Source organism: Barbus barbus (genome assembly GCF_936440315.1).
Source record: "Barbus barbus genome assembly, chromosome: 36".
NCBI lineage: Eukaryota > Metazoa > Chordata > Actinopteri > Cypriniformes > Cyprinidae > Barbus > Barbus barbus.
The window spans coordinates 20807898-20828178 of NC_136714.1; the positions used below are offsets into that span (position 1 = coordinate 20807898).

General features: G+C 41.9%; 1 protein-coding gene across 1 annotated transcript in view; it reads left to right on the top strand.

Annotated features, from left to right (window-relative positions):
- Positions 1-20281, top strand: part of LOC306855888 (putative voltage-dependent N-type calcium channel subunit alpha-1B) — a gene marked incomplete at both ends in the record, with an annotated part of 154338 nt that overhangs the window by 88138 nt on the left and 45919 nt on the right. The window contains 10 exons of the mRNA XM_079394825.1: positions 974-1077; positions 3336-3451; positions 3649-3738; positions 5617-5706; positions 8039-8257; positions 10346-10458; positions 10762-10874; positions 16161-16292; positions 19911-19983; positions 20086-20203. Of these exons, the coding sequence (XP_079250951.1) occupies positions 974-1077; positions 3336-3451; positions 3649-3738; positions 5617-5706; positions 8039-8257; positions 10346-10458; positions 10762-10874; positions 16161-16292; positions 19911-19983; positions 20086-20203 (1168 nt within the window). The remainder of the gene's footprint in view (positions 1-973; positions 1078-3335; positions 3452-3648; positions 3739-5616; positions 5707-8038; positions 8258-10345; positions 10459-10761; positions 10875-16160; positions 16293-19910; positions 19984-20085; positions 20204-20281) is intronic.

Here is a 20281-nt window from a genome sequence, read left to right on the forward strand (position 1 = left end):
TGCCATTTAATAGAATGTGGGAAGAACCATTGAGATCTTTGGGGGTTAGTGAAGATCCCAGCATGGTACCCATAATATGAAAAATCAAATATAAATATGTACATACCCCCTACTATTAAGTTATAAAAAATATGGTGATATAAATTGGACATGGTTGTTTTTGTATTTTCTCCTTTATGAGTTGTGAATATTCTGCATGTGTTCCCCACCCTTATTTTTTCTTTTGGTATGTTTCTGTTTTTTGTTGTTATTATCATTATTGTTGGCTTTTTTGTCGTGATCCTGATTTGTAAGATGTTTTGTGTGCTGCCCACTGGTTGTTGAGCAATTAATAAAAATAATAAAAACACAACATAAAAAGCTTTCTATAAATTATGAATATTGGGGGGGGGTTATGTCCCCACCCATGTCAAAAGCAAACCTACGCCCTTGCCCAACACTGCATGTTCCTTACTAGATATTTTATTTTTATATATTTAATAATATTTGATTTCTGTTTCTTGCCTCAACCATATTCAAGAGTGAGATAAAGGTAAAAGTGATGTTTATTTGATAAGAAAAAGTGACAACAAGTCGCAGCTCAAGTGATACCTCATTGGTACATATGTCGGCTATAACAAACAGTAAGCGCTACAAGTTTAACCCATGTGAAACACAGGTCTGTCTTTAGCTGGACCTGTAGCATCTGTCTTGGACCTCTGTGAAGAACGGTGGGGGATGCAAAAATCTCCCTAATTCCAAATGATTATGCAGTTTATTTAGCATTAATTTTTCAGTTAATGACATGAGTGACATAATCAGTTTTTTAGCAACTGTAACTGTTTTCATAGTTGAATTCATTTTAGTGTTAGGGTTAAAAAGTTTTACATTTCAACTGACAGATTTAAGTTTGGTATATTGTGACAAGTATGGCAGTCAATTACACTAAGCAAAAGAGGTATTCCTATAACAAACTGCATTTGTTTATGCACAGGCCAATGATGCCTCAGGGAACACCTGGAACTGGCTGTACTTCATCCCTCTCATCATCATTGGCTCCTTCTTCATGCTTAACCTTGTCCTGGGTGTCTTGTCAGGGTAAGTCCTACATTCTTCTTTCTCTATCTTTTTCTTTGTGCCTTCTCCTTGTTTCTGGCATTGTCCACAGATCCCCCCCCCCCCCCCCCCCCAACAATACCCGTTCCAAACATCCAGACAGCTTCATCCCTTCATACGGAATGGATTGTCGTCTGCTTTTTGAAGCATCTGATGGTGTTGACAAATTTGCCATTTCTTTCACAAAACAAATAGATTTCATGTAGTAGCATTTTGTTTTCTAAGTTGATGCTGGATGCTAATAGAACCTGCTTTCCAGCTCCTTCTCCTCCAAGAAGCACAACTCTTATATCTGAGGGATTGTATTTCTTGTCTTGTATCAAGAAAGAAGTGGCAGAATTTGTTAGCTATTTTGCATTTGTAAGTCTGCATTGAAAAACTCATACATGTACATATCCACATCTTAATAAAAGAAGACGAGTTATAGCATTTTATGACCCTTTAAGAAAAAAAAATTTACCTACCATTTTGCAGCACTTGATGGATATCTCTTTTCTTCTTCACTTTCAACATGTTGGTTTTGGCTATTTTGAGTTTCATGTCAAGTTCAATAGTTGGGTTGTTTTTTACTTCATGTGCATAATTACAAACGTTATTTATCATTACCATTTCCTCGATCTTCTCAAGAAGTTCTGTGACTTGAGTGCTGTCAGTGTGATCCTTACAGTTAATAACATGGTACCTGTTCCCACATTGTTCCATTAGCCACTCTAGATGCTCTCCTTCTATTTCAATACGTTCCTCAATGTAACCCCCCAAGCCAGTCTCCTCTGGTGAACAGCACAATTGTATGGTTCCAGACCTTCTTTCCTAAAAGACCCATATGTTCCTCCACAGTTAGTTGATTAGACTTGTTAAATGCTATGGCAATGGGAACAGTTAATAGAATTAATTAACTCTATTTTTCCAGCAGTTTGGTCACTTGAGTGCTGTCATTGCGGTTCCTAATATTAAGGACATGCAGTCTGTTTTGACATTTTTTTAGTAGCCATATGAGATCTGGCCATAATCTTAAGCTCTTTTTTTAAAGTTATTGTATTATCTGTAGCAATAGAGCTGAACAACGCAATAGTGTATCCCCAGATTTTCTCAGAAAAATACTCAAGCTGTCCCTGCAAAGCCGTTCTGTAGATTTTTGGAAAAGCTGAATCAATAGGAATGACCAGAAGGAAAGCATGAGGTCCAGTGGGACACTGTTGGGCTTTTTGTGATTTACAGTCTATCAAACTTTGGAGTATCTTCCACACTATAATGCCACCACCAGCCTGGGCTGTCAACCTCAGTCACATATGTGATATCAGAGTGTCTTTTGCCTTAGAACAAGTCAAACATAGTTATATATTTGATGGCCATAATGTGAATAAAGGCTTTTTAACTTTTTTAGGACTGGAAGAAGTGCGTTGGATTTCTTTTCTTGTAATAATTATATATTTGATTCGACCACTGTCACAAAATGGCATTAAGGAATTAACATGACATGCATAATAGGACAATTGCTTTAAAAAACTTACCAGAATTAGAGGCTGGGGAACTTTCCAACACCACTTTTTCTTGCTTTGCTGTCTTTTTTTCAGACATGTTTTCCCTTTTCCAGATGTATTTATTTATTTTCTAAATAATGAAATTAGTTTATTATTTTGGATAGTACGTTATAGGTTTATAAGTAAAATAGTTTTAATGTTTAATATAATATAAAATAAAATAAAAATTATATTTTTGCTTTTATTTTAAATTTAATGTTTAAATATATTTATATGCTTATATTACTCATTTGATATTAGTAGTGTAGTTATTGACAAATTGTATCTACTGATGTCCATACATAAAATTACTTTTTTTACATACATTTATTTTTATTTTTTTTACTTTTTAAAATCAAGTCTTCCTTTAGCATACTCTTGTCCTTTCTGGTGCAGTTCTGATTTCTGTTGTACTCATCTAATGGAAGTGAAACACAAGTCATGTTGTTTTTATTCCTCATCTACATCAGCAGTTTGCAGATTGAAGGTCATGTGAAATATAAGACAGTGGCTCTTCAGGAGCAGAAATGGAAGAACCCTGCTATACAAAGACAGTTTAACCATAATATTACTATCAAAATACATATGAAAAACACATGAAGTACAATCCTTCGTTTGGTATTTTACAATAGTCCTTCAAAAATTTGGGTATTAATTTGGGAATTGAATTTGTTTCAGTACATTATGCATACACATTTATGTATGTGTGCTTGGTTTTAGGGAATTTGCCAAAGAAAGAGAGCGAGTGGAGAAGAGGCAGGAGTTTTTGAAGCTTCGCAGACAGCAGCAGATTGAGAGAGAGCTCACCGGATACCTGGAATGGATATGCAAGGCAGGTTAGTATAAACTCCACATTCTTCACTGTCACATTATCGTGTACATTTTGTTCAAAAGATATTCCTAAACTGGTAGAATATTCACCTCACACAACGAAGTTTCTTGTCTATAATAAAATACAGGATCATTCTTTTTAGAAATATAGAATTATGTAACTTGGTATGATTTGGTTGAGACTCTTTGATGTTTGTTACAGAGGAGGTGTTGCTGGCAGAGGAGGATCAGAATGCCGAGGAGAAATCCCCTCTGGATGGTGCGTGGTACAAGAGGAAACAAAACAACCCAGGTGAAAAGAGAGCAAGGGTCCTTGTGACTGGTTTACCATAGTATCCTATGATAAACCAGGCCAGTGCAAGGTTTGACCTCTCATTTCATGAGCCCTCACACGTGACCATAATTTTGCATTGTTATAGGGAAAAATGTTTTTTCAATGATCTTTTCACCTGGGCACAAAAAAGGCATATAATGTATAAAGGCTGCTCAAAAACAGCTCGGTCAAAATCCAAATTTTTATGGTTTTTAATTAATTTCTATTATCATTTTAGAGCATGTACGTGCTTGTGTACTCTTAAAAAAAGTCTCTAAACATATAACCTCTTTCCTATACCACTGGAAAAGTGATCAAGCACATCCACTACAAATATGTCTAAATTCATACAGCCTAATTTTTGTTTAACTTGACTTTGTAATTTCAGTGCTTATTTACATTATGAGAGTGGAATTTGTTTGTTTTGATAAATCCCACCTTTTGTGTGCCGTACGCCTCTTTTAGGGCAGGTTTTGTGTGTACTCATCGGTTATAAATGAGGCCCCAGGCCTGTGGTGTGCACACATTCCTTACTGTAACTAGATATATGTATGTTGGATTTGTAATAAGTTGAGCTGTTAATCAATTAATTATTAATCATTATTTTAATTAGTAATCAATTAATTACTTTATATACTGATTAATTACTTTAATTAATTGTAATTAATAAATATTTTCTAAGCCCCTGAAGATCATTCAAATGCATTATTAAGACAGATTAGTACACTATTAAATAGACAAAAAAGTGAATTATTTCCATTGTCTTTGGCCTTGGTGTCTCTATTTTTCAGTGTCTCTTGACACATTTTTATGAGGAATTTAAAGTCCCCCTGTGGTTAAAATCAAGTTTTTTAATGTTGTTTATTTGTCTGTGGTGTTTTTAATATGCTTTTAGACATCCAAGTGCCAGTCCATTTATCTACACCATTGCTGAGTATTTTCTCCTTAAAACTGTAGTTTCCCAATGGCAGACACAGAAACGTCACAAAATTAAATAACCAATCCCATCATGCAATCCTATCCTATCCATATCGTTAACTGTCCTGCAAAGCAGGGGGTCAAGTTAGAAGACAGCCAGGTTAATCCGGTAACAGTTAATATCCCCCCCCATTTTCACGATGGCATGTGCTGTTAGTGCTTATTTATATGTATTTATAACCGCTAACATGAATAATAACTGGTGGCAACAGTGTAAAAGTAGCCCGGAGTCAGACCCACCTCTCCCACACTGACATCCGCATGTCGCTCGTGGGTGCGATTTGGAATCACAAACTTGGCTGCATTTGAGTCTTCAAGGCATTTTGAGGACACAACATTGTCAAGAAAGTAAATTTAACGAATGTTACAGTATCCACTGAAGTTGTCCGCTAGTAAAAAGTTTTATCAGTCATTATCCGTGTACGAACCAGCGCAAACAGATAATGTTTCCTCACGAAGTTAGCCATCAGTCTCCTTGCTTACATTAAGCATACCAGCTTGTTTCTGGTTCAAACACATATGGCTTAATTAAACCAATATTTTCACTTGCCATTGCCATTGTATAACGTTTACTACAGTTCAGTGTTAGTGGATCAGGAGGCCCTGTCTCATGGCTGGCTGGTGTGTGACTGAGTGGAGGCGGGGCTAATTTGCGTATTCATAGATCCGTGTATAAATGAGGCAAAGAGAGTTGCATTCACGCTATTTTAAGGCATGAGCTAATTATTTTCACATGAAAAAAAAACATTTAAATATGTCATTTTGATGATCAAAGATGAGTTGTAAAGGATAACATTTTTGACTACAGGGGGACTTTAGTGTTTCTCTTAATTTAGGTGTAATATTTAAGTTTGTGTGTGTTTTTGGTTTTGTTTTCAGTGCTGAAAAGAACTAAGACCAGGAAGGGTCGAAATGACCTCATCAGTGCTGAAGAGGGGGAGGAACATTTCACAGACATCTCCTCTGTTGGTAAGCCTCGACAACTCCAGAAACACTTGGTAATTTTGCTGTTATGCATGTAATTTCAACACTTTTGTTACTTTTCAGATAGCTTTCATTCTCCAGGACAGCATTAACAAATACATTAACAAATCTAGTCACATGCTATCAGCAAAAATAAAAAAAACTTCCTTTGGTAAATAACCGGAAACGTCTACAGAAGTTATTTTATTATGTGTACCTAGTGTCTGAGATAATTGTGCACTTCAACATAAGTGGGTAAAATGGAGAAGGGAAAGCAGGATCAGGTGACTACTATATTAGTTCAACTTAGAATTGTTAATTTTTTTTAGATTTAAGAGGCTAATAGAATCTCTTTTCTCGTTTTGAGATTTGAGGCTAATACTTTATTTTAAGGTGTGCTTGTTACAGTGTAATTAAGTACTGAGTAATATTAATTAACTACATGTACTACTGTGTTACTGAATAATTAACTACTGTACTACACGTGTTACTGAATAATTCATAATCTTAAACACTTGTTTGTCTTGGATGTCTACAGTTTACATTCTCCTAGAGCCCTGCATTTCAGCCCAGGCCCGATGGGCCCCGACTTTTTTACACCCCTAGGGCTGGGCTTCGGGACAATTTTCACTTCATAGTTCAGACGCAGGCCGGTCCTCTGGCCTGTTTTTGGCTTCTCCTTATTTTTCTATTTTTAGACATCAATCAATTAGTGATGAAAAACAATTGCCGCTTGTGAGGCGCTGGTGAGAAAACAACACGAGACCGTGCTACCGCGACTGACAAGAGCGGCTTGACGGTGTTTAGTAGGGCTGGGTATTGTGACCAATTCTTCGATTCTTATTTTTATGGTTTCGATTCGATTTCGATTTCGATTTCGATTCGATATCGATTAGCTATCAATATTTCATTTAAAATGTTAGTTTTGCAGACATGGGATCCATATTTTGATATAAATGCTGGTAACTGAAACTCTCCTACTTAAGTTTATTACTGAAATACACATCTACATTAATAATAGGGTGCACACAGTTGTTTTTTTTAGTGGAGCAATTCGAAAGATGGTGACACCTTCAGGACGAGAGGTGAATATTCATATCCTCTTACGTGAAGCACGCGCATTAAGAATCGATTCGGGGATTTCCCGAATCGATATCGTTGCGTTAAACTGAAGATCGATTAAAATCGGAGAATCGATATTTTTTACCCAGCCGTAGTGTTTGGTGTCCCGCAGCAGGAGCGTGCCGTCAGCACAGCTGAAGAGTTCAAACGCATGCAATAGGCTCAAGATACCATATACCATGAATGTGTCTGGGAAATAGTAAGGAGATACATGAATTATTTACTAATAAACTAGCGTTTTCTGAGTCTGTGTCGCAAGGATGAAGTTGCCGATCCTGACTCGCCATCTCCTCATTAGACGCGCCTTTAGAGAGAAGTGCATCTTTACAGATTATGATTATAGTGAAAGAGTTTTAGTAATTTACAGCTTTCTAAAGATATATTTATTATGTCTGTGAGGCATGTATTTGCTGAGTTTTTCGTTTTTGTGAAGCACTCCTGTTCAAGACGAGACGGCAGAAAGCGCATCATGTTTGTTTTCTTTATTTTATATAAGCACAACGTTTTGTTGATATTGTGAGTGCACACAAATAAAAGTAGACCCTTTACAGTTCTGAATGATGTATTACTCCTGCCTTTATGAGCAAAAATATTTCCTGCCCACTTGTTGGTCTTTTCCGTTGGTCCGAATTGCCCCTAGGTGCCACTTTTGGAGCGGTAAAATAGCTGTTTCCCTGTTAACGCTGTACACAAAGCAGCACTGCGCTCACAAATGCTGCTTTATCAGGCAATGCAGGCAAGATTAAATGTAAATGAGACCAATTGGATCAATCACCACAGATTAGCGTCACGCAAAGGAGGGGTTTGGAAAAATCAATTGTTAAACGAATTGTTTGGGAGTCGTTGAGGAAATAAGGTAAAAATAAATGCATATTATAAGACAATGAAAGTGTTATTTGACCTTGCATGCATGTCAACCTGTTGTTGGGGACTCCCAAAACCAAAATATGAACCTTTCCTTTCATTACACATAATAGAGGCACTACAAGTTTCCTGACCTCAAGAGGCATACTGGCAGTTGATGCTAGAGGCTGCGGTGTTCAGCATCTTTGTTAGCGCCTATGTCTCCTATTTCGGCTATTACTGGTTGAGCCCTGCTTGGAGTTGGCCTAATAGAACCAGTTGCAAGTGGTGTCATTAAAGATGAAGTTACGGAAGTAGCTCCATGATCATGAGTTTAATGATTTTCCCTCTAATCTATTTTTACTCTCTTTAGCGCCACCTGGATCACCTTTTGCTCGAGCTAGCCTGAAGAGCAGTAAGAACGATAGCTCCTCATACTTTCGTCGAAAGGAAAAGAGGATACGTTTTTTCATACGACGGATGGTGAAGGCACAGAGTTTTTACTGGATTGTTCTGTGTTTGGTGGGATTGAACACGATGTGTGTGGCCATTGTCCATTATGACCAGCCTGAGTGGCTCACCAAGGCCTTGTGTAAGCAAAGCAAATACAACATTTGTTCATATACCGTGTCAAACATTTGACATTTTGGGCTATTTAGTTTCCCAAACAGCATGTCATTAGACTAGTTTCGTAATCTCTTCTTGCTTCATGACTGGTGACAGGAAATATTTAAAGGGATAGTTCACATTCCAAAAATTCTGTTATTAATTACTCACCCTCATGTCGTTCCAAACACGTAAGACCTTTGTTCATCTTCAGAACACAAATTAAGATATTTTTGATGAAATCCAAGAGATTTCGGACCCTCCACAGACAGCAACACTGAAATGTTACTTTGTGTGTGTGCATGTGTGCATTCCTCTGCTTGTAAGCGACATATGCGTGTGGTGCTGCAGACGTAGAACACACATGCGCTGAGCCTTGTTTACAAGCACAGGAATGCACATGCATGCATCGTGGTACTCTTCATAATGGTGGAGGAAGAATTGTTGAATAAAGTTGTTAAAGTTTGTTTTCTTTGAGTGCAAAAAGTATCCTCGTAGCTTCATAAAATTACAGTTGAACCACTGATCTCACATGGACTGTTTTACTGATGTCCTTACTATGCTTCTGGGCCTGGGAACATTTCAGTTACGTTGCTGTCTGTGGAGGGCCAGAAAGCTCTCGTATTTCATCCAAAAATATCTCAATTTGTGTTCCGAAGATGAACGAAGGTCTTACAGGTTTGGAACGACATGAGGTTGAGTAATTAATGACAGAATTTTCATTTTTGTGTGAATTATCCCTTTAAAGGTAGGGTAGGCGATTTCAGAATGGCTAGCGATAGCAAGATGGCTTAATAAGCAAGATACCCACCCGCACTGCATAATCACTTTGCAAAGCCACGTCTCCCCCAAAACACAAACATGCTCAGGCAGACCAGAGACTAACATGTGGCACAATGAGGAGGCGTTAATGTAGCGCTGTCAGATTACCTCAAGTCTCATTCACTGGTGAGAAAGCACATAATGTTACAATAATAGCATTTTTCATTCTCGCTGGAATGCGCTGATGACGTATCATGTCTGTGCAAACAGGGTGCGCTGAGGTAGGCAAATACATATTTGACAGGCAGGCAGGACAGCCTATTGTAATTTTAATTTCAATTTTAATTGTTAAATTGTTTTAATTTTATTAACATTTTATGGTCCTACACCTTCCACAGATTATAAAAAAATATATAAATGAATTAAGACCACTTAACTTAGTGATTGCTATTGGGATGCAAAGAGATTTTCAACCAGCATAACAAAAAATGTTTTTGAACCAAATCACCTACCCTGCCTTTAAGAGAGACATTTGCATAGTCTCTTTTAAAAGAATCTCTCATTTCAGATTCTTTAGCAAAAAATTACTTGATAAATAAAATTAATTTCTATGAAGTTCAAGCTGTCAGTTTTAGTAATTCAATTCAAAACTATAATTCAGTGATTTGCTTTCAGCATTAATCTAAAATGTCTGTTGCATTTTTCATATATTCAGTCTTATTTTACTATTATTTATTTTCATATTATATTACTATTATTTATCTATCCATCTATCTATATTACATTTTAAATTTAGTCTAAGTTTTATTAATTTTGCATAATATGCTTTTTCATTTTCATATTTCTGTTTAGTTTAAATTTTCATTTCTATTTTGCTTTTTATTTGGTTATAGTAATTTTTGTATTTCAACTTATTTATTTCAATAAATATATTTTTGTATTTATTTAAATCAATCCCAGTCACATGTGAAACCCCTTCGCAAAATCAGCGCAAATGGGCAATTGACACCATTGCTCAATAAAGCTGGAATTGTGACATTTTCACTTGTAAATAAAGATTAAATTCTTGTATTGTTAAATATAATAATATATGTCTGAAAATTGTTTTATATTTGGGGGTGTAAATGATTGATCCTTTGATTGAACAAAATCTATTTAGCAATTTAAAATAAAATAAATTAATATTGAGATATAAATACTTTTAAATAATTAATGCATTTTAATTTTATTTATTTTTTATATTATAATTATATTTAAAATATTGTTGTTAACGGATAACCTAATGTCTCCTTTCATTTCTATGTGGTGTTAGACCTGGCAGAGTTTGTATTCCTGGGTCTGTTTCTGACAGAGATGACTCTGAAGATGTACGGCCTGGGGCCCAGAAACTACTTTCACTCCTCGTTCAACTGTTTTGACTTTGGGGTGAGTCACAGCACGCATGATTCAGACAAGCCTGTGCACTTACATGCAGTCCGTCATTATCAGCCACTGTGATACTTTTGTGTACACTGAATCACCACAGGGCCGTTCATAAGTTATAGCTTGGCAAGCTTATTCACATTCACTCCAACTGTCATTTTCCAGATGCATTTTATGTTTTCTATTTAATTTTATTATTTTGGTATTTGTATGTGGTTAACATTTTAATAAATAGGCCATCTCCTCATTTAAATGAGAGGCTACACAAAATACACTTGTATAACTGAGATATTCTTGATTTCTCAGGTAATTTTGGGAAGTATATTTGAGGTGGTGTGGGCAGCGATACAGCCTGGCGCGTCTTTTGGGATCAGTGTTCTGAGAGCCCTGCGCCTGCTCCGTATCTTTAAAGTAACCAAGTAAGTAGATGAATATACACCTGCTTTCTAATTTATGAATGCTTTCAAAGTACGGTTGAGCCAAAACAATCACATATCCATACATTGCAACTGATATTGGACTGATACTTAAGATCAGGAATTGCTGATATGTTAGAACGTCTCGGTTACGTATGTAACCCCGGTTCCCTGAGGGGAACGAGACGCTGCGTCGAAGCGCTAGGGGAACGCCCACAGCGTGACCGCGCTCTGAACCAGAGTGTAACGTGTCCAATGGAAGGGCGAGATGTCATAGGCGGGTGACGTCACTGACCGGAAAGCATATAAGCACGTGCGGTGGAGCCGGCGTTTGCTTCCAGGAATAAAGCAACCGCCCGCAGGGATACAGGAAGTATGGCTTCGAGACGCAGCGTCTCGTTCCCTTCAGGGAACCGGGGTTACATACGTAACCGAGACGTTCCCTTCCAGGAACTCGAGCTGCGTCGAAGCGCTAGGGGAACGAGATGCCCACACCTCCAGACTTCCAAAATACCTGCCCTGTGTGTATCACTGGGAGCACAGCGAGGGCGAGAAAGAGGAGAGCCGGGAGTGGCCGTAAGATCAAGGTGATAGAACCGAACAAAGGTGAGGGGCGTGGACCAACCACAGATATCCTGCATCGAAACCCCTGCCAGAAAGGCCTTGGAGGCCGCCATACTCCTAGTTGAATGGGCCTTAAGCCCCAGAGGCGAAGGGATGCCTGGAGATTCATAGGCCAAGGAAATAGTATCCACAATCCACCTGCTAAGGGTCTGCTTGGAAGCAGGCAGACCCCGCTTAGGAGGACCGAAGCAAACCAGCAATTGGTCCGTCCTTCTCCACAGGGCAGCTCTGTGGACGTATGCGTCCAGTGCTCGCACTGGACACACACAGTTATGCTTTCGCTGGTCAGGCTCCCGAAAGGGAGGAGGACTGAGGGCCTGCAGCACGACAGGCCGTGGTATAGAAGAGGGGATCTAGGAAATAACCCGCTCGAGGGTAGAAAAACGCTTTGGCCAGACTAGGGGCAAAGGCGAGATAAGAAGGGGCCATGAAGGGCCTACAAATCCCCACTCTCTTAAGAGACCACAGCCAGGTCCCCGTAGGGACACGTCGTACAGGAGGCCTCAGCCTCAGCGCACCGTGGAGGAAACATGTAACCAGGGGGTGTCGACCCACTGTAAGGCCACCGAGAAGGGCGTGGTAGGCCGATAAAGCCGCCACGTAAACCTTCAGGGTGGAGTGAGTTACCCCTGCGGAGAAACGGGCCTGCAGGACCTCCAGCACTGTACCAAACGGGCAGTTAACTGGGTCAAGGTGGCGGTCTCCGCACCAAGAAGTGAAATATTTTCACTTCAGGGCATACAGTTTCCTCGTAGAGGGAGCTCTGGATTGGAAGATGGTCTCAGCAACCTCGGTTGAGAGACCGGAAGCTATGAGCTGCGCCCCCTCAGAGGCCAGAACTTCCACACGTAATGCGCACGTCGCCTCGGCAACGTGCGCTGCAACAGCGAGCACTCACTCAGAGGGGGAAGAACCGCACACGCGGGCTTCCACGAGCGAGAGCGCTAGATCTGGGGAATGCAGGAGGAGATAGGGCGAACCCGTCTCCAACCTGTTCACCAGATCCCTGTTGCCATCCAGAACTCCCGGGAGCAGAGCGATCGGGGAAAAACCGTACAGACGAAGCCTCGGCCAGGTCTGTACCAAGCATCCAGTCCAAAGGAGCTGGAGGAACTAGAGGGGCATAGCGCTGACTCTCGAGTCGCACAGCCAAAAACCTCCATATCTGCTTCACCACCTCGGGGTGAAGCATCCATTCCCCGGGCCTCAGCCCCTGCCTCGACAGGATGTCTGCTCCCACATTGAGATACCCAGGTATATCGATGGCTCTGAGCGAGCGAAGTTTGCCCTGGGACCACACAAGGATCTGGTGCGCCAGCTTGTACAAGGGGCGCGAAAGCAGACCTCCCTGGTGGTTGATGTAAGAGACCACCGCTGTGCTGTCGGTGCGCACCAACACATGGTGATCTCTTAGGTCCGGGAGAAAGTGCTTGAGTGCACGAAACACGGCCAACATTTCCAAACAATTGATATGCCACGTTAGATGGCGACCACTCCACAGACCGCGGGCAGGGTGGTCACTCATGACCGCTCCCCAACCAGTGAGGGATGCGTCCGTCGCTAGCATTACGCGGCGACAAGAGGCTCCCAGCACCGGGCCCTGAGACAAGAACCAAGCTTGGCTCCACATGTCTAAGGCACGTAGGCATCGCCGCGTGACCTTGATCATGCGAAGCGGGTTTCCCCTCGGGGAGAACCCCTTGGTCTTGAGCCACCACTGTAGGGGTCTCATGTACAGGAGGCCAAAAGTAATCACGTTGGACGCAGCTGCCGTGAGCCCCTGCAGTTTCCGGAACTGCCTGACAGTGAGTGACTGGCCCTCTTTCACTCTCTTGACTGAGGTGAGGATCGACTCGCTCCAAGCGGGAGACATACGTGCATGCATCGTGGTCGAATCCCCCACCACGCCTAGATAAATGGTTCTCTATACTGGAGAAATCACACTTTCTTGGCGTTCAGTCTCAACCCCTTCATGTGCGCGAGAACGACATCTCGATGCCGAGTCACCACCTGCTCTGATCGAGCTAGAATCAACCAATCGTTGATGTAAAAATGCGGGGTACGAGTGCAGGGCCAACGGGAAGAACCCGATATCGGTAAGCTTTGCCCCTAAAAGCAAACCTGAGGGACTTCCCGTGAGAGGGAAGGATGGAGACGTGAAATATGCGTCCTTAGATCCATCGTGACAAACCAGTCCTCGGACTTGGTCTGAGACACGACTGATGAGTGTAAGCACACTGAACTTCAATCACCTGACTGAGCGGTTCAACTGACGCAGATCTACCATCCTTCCTTGGAACAATGAAGTACCGGCTGTAGAACCCGGACTCTCTTCCGTGAGGAGGGACCACCTCGATGGCCTCCTTCCCCAAGAGAGTGTCTACTTCCTGTTCCGTGATCAGAGCCTGCTGGGGGCCCACGCACGTGGGAATCACCCCGTTGAAAGGCGGTGGTGGAGCGCCAAACTGAATACAAAAGGCCTTTCTCTACAGTACGCAGGACCCATTGAGATCCATTTGACAGTAGTTTCCACGCTGCCTAAATGGTCTACTAAGGGAACCAGTCTCTCGAGACTGGCCTCTGATGTACCCAGAGCTGCTGGCACGGTGCCCTGAAGCGGAGGACCGGCAGGAGACGGCCGAACCAGGAGCTCTAGGGACCCCCGCAGGGGTGGCGAGCTTCTCAGCTCCGCTACACTTCGGGGCGGAAGAAACTGAGAACACCGCTCGCTGGAGCCAGCTGCGCCCTGGAACTCTGGCAAGGTTGGCAGACTGTTCTCCCGAGAGCGCTGGGGGAGACGGACACCCGATCTACCCCAGAGGGGTCTGCCCTCGTAAGTCCTGGGCACAGCACCAGGACTGCCTCAGCCTCAGCCTCCTAATGAACGACGGTCCTCAGACCCGCGTCATTCCTAGGAAGACCAAGCTGAAGAACCAGACCCTACAAGGCAGGACCCAAAGAGACACATCGGCAGTAGTTCCCACGCTGCCCGATGGTCTCCTAAGGGAACCAGTCTCTCGAGACTGGCCTCTGGCGTGCCTAGAGCTGCTGGCTCGGTGCCCTGAAGCGGAGGACCGGCAGGAGACGGCCGAACCAGAAGCTCTAGAGACCCCCGCAGGGGTGGCGAGCTTCTCAGCTCCGCTACACTTCGGGGCGGAAGAAACTGAGAACATCGCTCGCTGGAGCCAGCTGCGCCCTGGAACTCTGGCAGGGTTGGCAGACTGATCTCCCATGCCCGTAGGCTTCTTGGCCGAGAACCCCCTTAGACTTAAGAACGGTCCGCAGATCCGGCTTAGCCTTAGAGGTCCCCGACCCAGAGCGTTAGCCGCCACGTCCCCACCTCGGTGGGGTGCGAGTAGCCAGGCTCTGTTTTGCACCTCTCTAAAGAGGGGCTGGCACGCGGCGAGGGCTGCTCCCGCCCAGCAGCCCCCTGAGCTAGAGAAAGGTGAGGGAGAAACCGCTGAAACGCCGCCGCTTGTCTACTAGCCTCCTGGTACCGGTTGACGACGTAATTGACGGCGTCGCCGAACAGGCCAGAAGGCGCAAGCAGGGCGTCCATGAGGAAAACCCTATCTTCTCCTTCATGTCAGATAGGGTCGACCACAGACAGCGTTAATTCCTCGGCAACGCGCGCTGCGATCCCCGCACTCACACTCGCCGCCGTGCCTCAGCAGCGGCGGGAATGCGAGATGTACAGCGGAGAGAAACACAATCAGCCCCCTTTCTCCTTTTTTTTGAGCTGACTGCGCGCCGTTCTCATTCATAATATGCTTGTGCAAACACTGTTTCATTGACGCGTCCACCTCCTCGGAGGAAGACAGGTCTAGGAGGAAGAAGACACGGGCTCGCCCGTCTTCATTCAAGGCTAGTGAAACTCACTCCTCTCTTTTTCAAAGAGAGCCTTCAGAGAGCAGGCGTAAGAAAAGAAAAAGCTCACAAACGAGCAGTCAGCTCCCTCGAGAGCTGAATCTGCGCGCTCTGCTCTCAAGCAGACCACACACAGACTGCGTGTATCCCAAGCAGTGATATAATGTGTGCAGGGAGGAACACACAGCCCGAATGCGATCTGCTATCGCCCCAGTGCTTGCACATATTGCTGGAGCCTATTCAAGTGATTGTGCAGGACAAACAACACTAAATAAGACTCACAACATGCAAAGACAATACACACAGACAGAGAAGCGGTTGCTGAATGACGAAAAGCAAACGCCGGCTCCACCGCATGTGCTTATATGCTTTCCGGTCAGTGACGTCACCCGCCTATGACGTCTCGCCCTTCCATTGGACACGTTACACTCTGGTTCAGAGCGCGGTCACGCTGTGGGCGTTCCCCTAGCGCTTCGACGCAGCTCGAGTTCCTGGAAGGGAACCAAACCCCATGACCTAAATTTTTTCATCAAGTGCTCCCTGAAACTAGTGTTTTATAACACTGATAATAAATCCTTTAATGTTGTCCATCAACTAATCAGTACTATTTCAGTATTATGGATTTTATATTTCATATTGATATATTAATTTTATTTTTTAAATATAACGACACATATCTACATATATCCAAGTTTATATGCATAAGTTTATATATGTTTAAAAATATATATTTTTTAATTAAAAGTTAATTCTATATGTTATTTCTCTCTCTCTCTCTCTCTCTCTCTCTCTCTGTAGGTATTGGAACTCTTTGCGGAATCTTGTGGTTTCACTTTTGAACTCCATGAAGTCCATCATTAGCTTACTCTTCCTCCTCTTCCTCTTCATCGTGGTGTTTGCCCTGCTAGGCATGCAACTCTTTGGGGGCCAGTGAGTGATTTCTGAAATGTTCCTTCATTGTTCTAGCAATTTCTGTCCCATTTCCCCTCTGGAATAAAGAAAGAAAGTTATTTTACATGCCCAATATTCTCCACCAAACAATGTGCAAATTAAAAGATATAGACAACTTTGGCCATGCACTTTTTAAATAATTAATATGCATAACCTTTTAAAATGCTCATGGTTCACATAACTACAATCACTTAAAAGTGACTGTGCCAGGCTGCATGGAGCAGATTCTGTAAAGATGCTGGAATTGTAAATTTGCTTGCATCCTCAAGCCTTATGACCACAGCAGGCCTACATGATGCTCTGATGGAAGTTTCAGTAACACCCCTGTGGCATTTGCTTCAGATCAATTTTCTGGAGCTGATCTAAAGCCTGAGAGTATGTTTGATGTGTCTTCTGTTGGACTGAGATCAGCCATCTGCTGTGGTACTGCTGCCTTATCCATGAACAAAACTGGTCTCAACATGTGCTTAATTGTGCAGTCTCATAACCCTCGTAATAGGGTTATAAAACGTGTCCTACTGTCAGTTGCAGTTTTGGTGACACAATAGTCTTAAGTTTGAGTTTGATTTGAGTAGAGAGGCTCTGGAGAAATTAGAATTTTCCTCAGCCTTCATAGACACTGGAATAAGTAATTACTTCTCAACCATTAAAAAAGTACTTTTTATTGTATGAATGTGTGTAGTATGAAAGTAATCTAGATGTCATACATTCGTCATTTGTCATTGTCATGTGACCTATCAGCATCAACTGTGTCACTTCCCTGCCATTCACAAATCCTGTCTCGTGGCCATAGTAAAGTGTCTATTGAATGCGGTTTTCAAAATCTTGCAGGAAGTAGTGAGTCATCAGAGTACTTTTTTGCCTCCCGTTTTATGGATGCTATGAATTCAGACATACTACTCTTTTCATATAGTCACTAAATAGACTATACACTAAAAGTATTATTGCTATTGTTATTATTTTAAAAAATGTGGTTATTTAGTCTACTTCTGTTGCCATGATAGGGGAAGTCGTGGCCTAATGGTTAGAGAGTCGGACTCGTAATCCAAAGTTTGCGGGTTCGAGTCTCGGACCGGCAGGGATTGTAGGTGAGGGGAGTGAATGTCCAGCGCTCTCTCCACCCTCAATACCACGACTGAGGTGCCCTTGAGCAAGGCACCGAACCCCCAACTGCTCCAGCATAAATGGCTGCCCACTGCTCCGGGTGTATGTTCACGGTGTGTGTGTGTTCACTGCTGTGTGTGTGCACGGTTGGATGGGTTAAATGCAGAGCACGAATTCCGAGTATGGTTCACTATACTTGGCAGTATGTCACTTCACTTCATCTCACATCAGTTAAACCTTGCAAATGCATTTTGTGTCAGAATTTCAGTACATCCATCCATCATCTGCTCTCTTCTTTTCTGTAATCCTTCTGCCCTCATGCCAACTCCTGTGAGCAGAGAGAGTGATACGGCATGCCAACAGGGATTTAGATCTCTACGCTCAGAGAATTACTGAGCTGATTATGCAGTGTGTCTGCTTGCTTTAACGAAGGGCACCCCGTTGACAACAAGAGTGATGAATGAAAGCTGCAGTCATCACCCTTCCTCTTTCTCTCCCTCTTTAGTGACAATGGGCTACACATAACCAATACAATGTAGCTGGCAGTCAGTTATAAAATGTTATAATCTGTTGAATAATTTTCCTTTAAATAATTTTATTTTATTTTATTTATTTTTACTAAGCAGCCAAACCTTAACCCCTTGAATATGGGTGTTTCGCTGACTTATAAACGTAAGATTTGTACAATTCCATTGCACTCCATCCAGCTGTTTTTAACACCAGAATGTGTTCTTTGTGAATGCCCGTTAGTCATCACAGCAAGGCTGTGTGTCTAAAGGACGAAATGCATATTCAAGAGTCAGATGGGAAATCATACCCATGAGTCATTCTGCCCTTCCAAATAAAACTCACATGCACTAGTAGAACTATTTTTAATTTGATGCACAGCATTTATGGTCTTCATTCGTGCTGATGTTTTCTGATAGGTGGTTGTCTTGTACATGTTGTGACATCAGTGTACATGCACATCTCTCATTGGCTGTAATGTAATCAGGGTTTAAAGCCTACAGGGTCTGATGGTATTAACTCACCTGGCTGTGTTTGTTGACTGTGATTTTAAGGTCTTGTCAAATGCCCCTGGAGTTTTTTAAATTGCTGTCATGCAGATTACCAGTGAAAGCGCTGGAGTTTTGGAGGGGATTGCAGAGTATGAGCATAAACATTCGAGTGGTTTGAAGAGCCTTTCTAATTTAGTCTTTGCTCATTGAGTTTCCTGACCGTATCTCAAATGCTCTGAGTGAAGTGGTTGATTTATTTCTTGTGTTTCAGAGAAATGTCTGCGGTTGATATAACCGACTTGGTGGGCTGCAGAAAAAATCATTTAGTATTCAGTTGCCTATGCAAATCAGACTGAGATTAAATATTTGAGATCTTTCCCTCCAGCAAAACATCCTGTCAAATGAGCTTCTGTCAACGTTTTCATCCTGGTTTTTGTCTTTAGTTTTGAGGGCCCCAAGGGCCCTGAGACACAAGCTTGTTCAGGTTTGTTTTCTGAGGTAAGTGTTGGAATGTGCAGGTATGAAATATATTTGCACACAACCATTAGATGCTTCCCCTGCAAAAACAAAATCAGTCTTTTAATCTTTGTCAATTTTTATATTTATAGTTGTAACAGTTGCTGTGTTATCAAGCATATTCTAAGCTTCTTATACTGTATGAGTGAACAGCATTTTGATTTGTGCAATGGTGCATCTACTGTAACTTCTATTGGAAACCTCTTTGTTTACGATGTAAAGCTAATCCACACATCCCACGACAAGCTAGGACTGAATGATACATCCTTTCCTCCATAATTCACTGTTGTGAAAGCAAGCATGCTCTGAATCTCCTCTATGAATGGATGAGTCACCGTTGTGTTCTTGTGTTTCGCTTGAAGCCCTGGCTCTGAAAGGCAATTTGGAGAGAGTTAAAGATGGCAGGACTCTGAAATCTAAAAATAAAATGCTTGAAAGAGGAAGAGGGATGGATCAAAAAAGAAGAAAACTGATCCTCCAGTTCATTTCATCTGAGGCAAGGACAAATATTTCTTGCCTCACGTGCAAGAGGTCATGAATCTGAGTCTGGTTCAAGTTTGTCAGTAAAAAAGAAATGGTGGCGTGTGGCTGAATTTCATTTGATTTCAATGGAGTTGTGTTTTTAGGTGGATGAGATGAAAGATGGGTACCAAAGCCCTACTAGATAGAGATAAGGGTCTCTGTGTTTCAAGTTTTCATCCAAAAGGTGAAAAGAAATGGAAATAAACCAAAAAACAAGCCATATCTCATTTGAGTATGAATGTTACACTCATATTCAAGCCCACAAATTACCGATGATATGTGCCGTGCTCAAGGGTACAAATCATGATAAAACTGAATTTTGATCTTAGTAACTCTGTATCTTTGTTTTGACAGCCCTGCAATTACATCAAACCAGAACTGACATCAAAATCTTCAGTGTACCTCTGAAGTCTTTTTGCACCAAGTGCGCTGAAGCTCTCTCTCTCTTCCCAACCAGGTTTAATTTTGAAGATGAAACTCCCACTACAAACTTTGACAGCTTCCCTGCAGCCATAATGACAGTCTTCCAGGTATACTTTATTTTAATTTGGCCTTATGAATGTTTAATGTGTTTTTTTCATGTATTAAACTGTAAATGTTTGGTGTGCTTGACCTGTTTATGCCTCTTGCAGATTTTGACAGGAGAGGATTGGAATGCCGTGATGTATCATGGGATAGAGTCCCAGGGTGGCGTCCGGGGTGGAATGTTCTCCTCAGTCTACTTCATTGTTCTTACACTGTTTGGAAACTGTATCCTGTCCTACATCTGTTTAAAAGTTTGGGGTGTCAGTGCAAGAAGATTTACAATACATCTGCATGAAAAAGTTA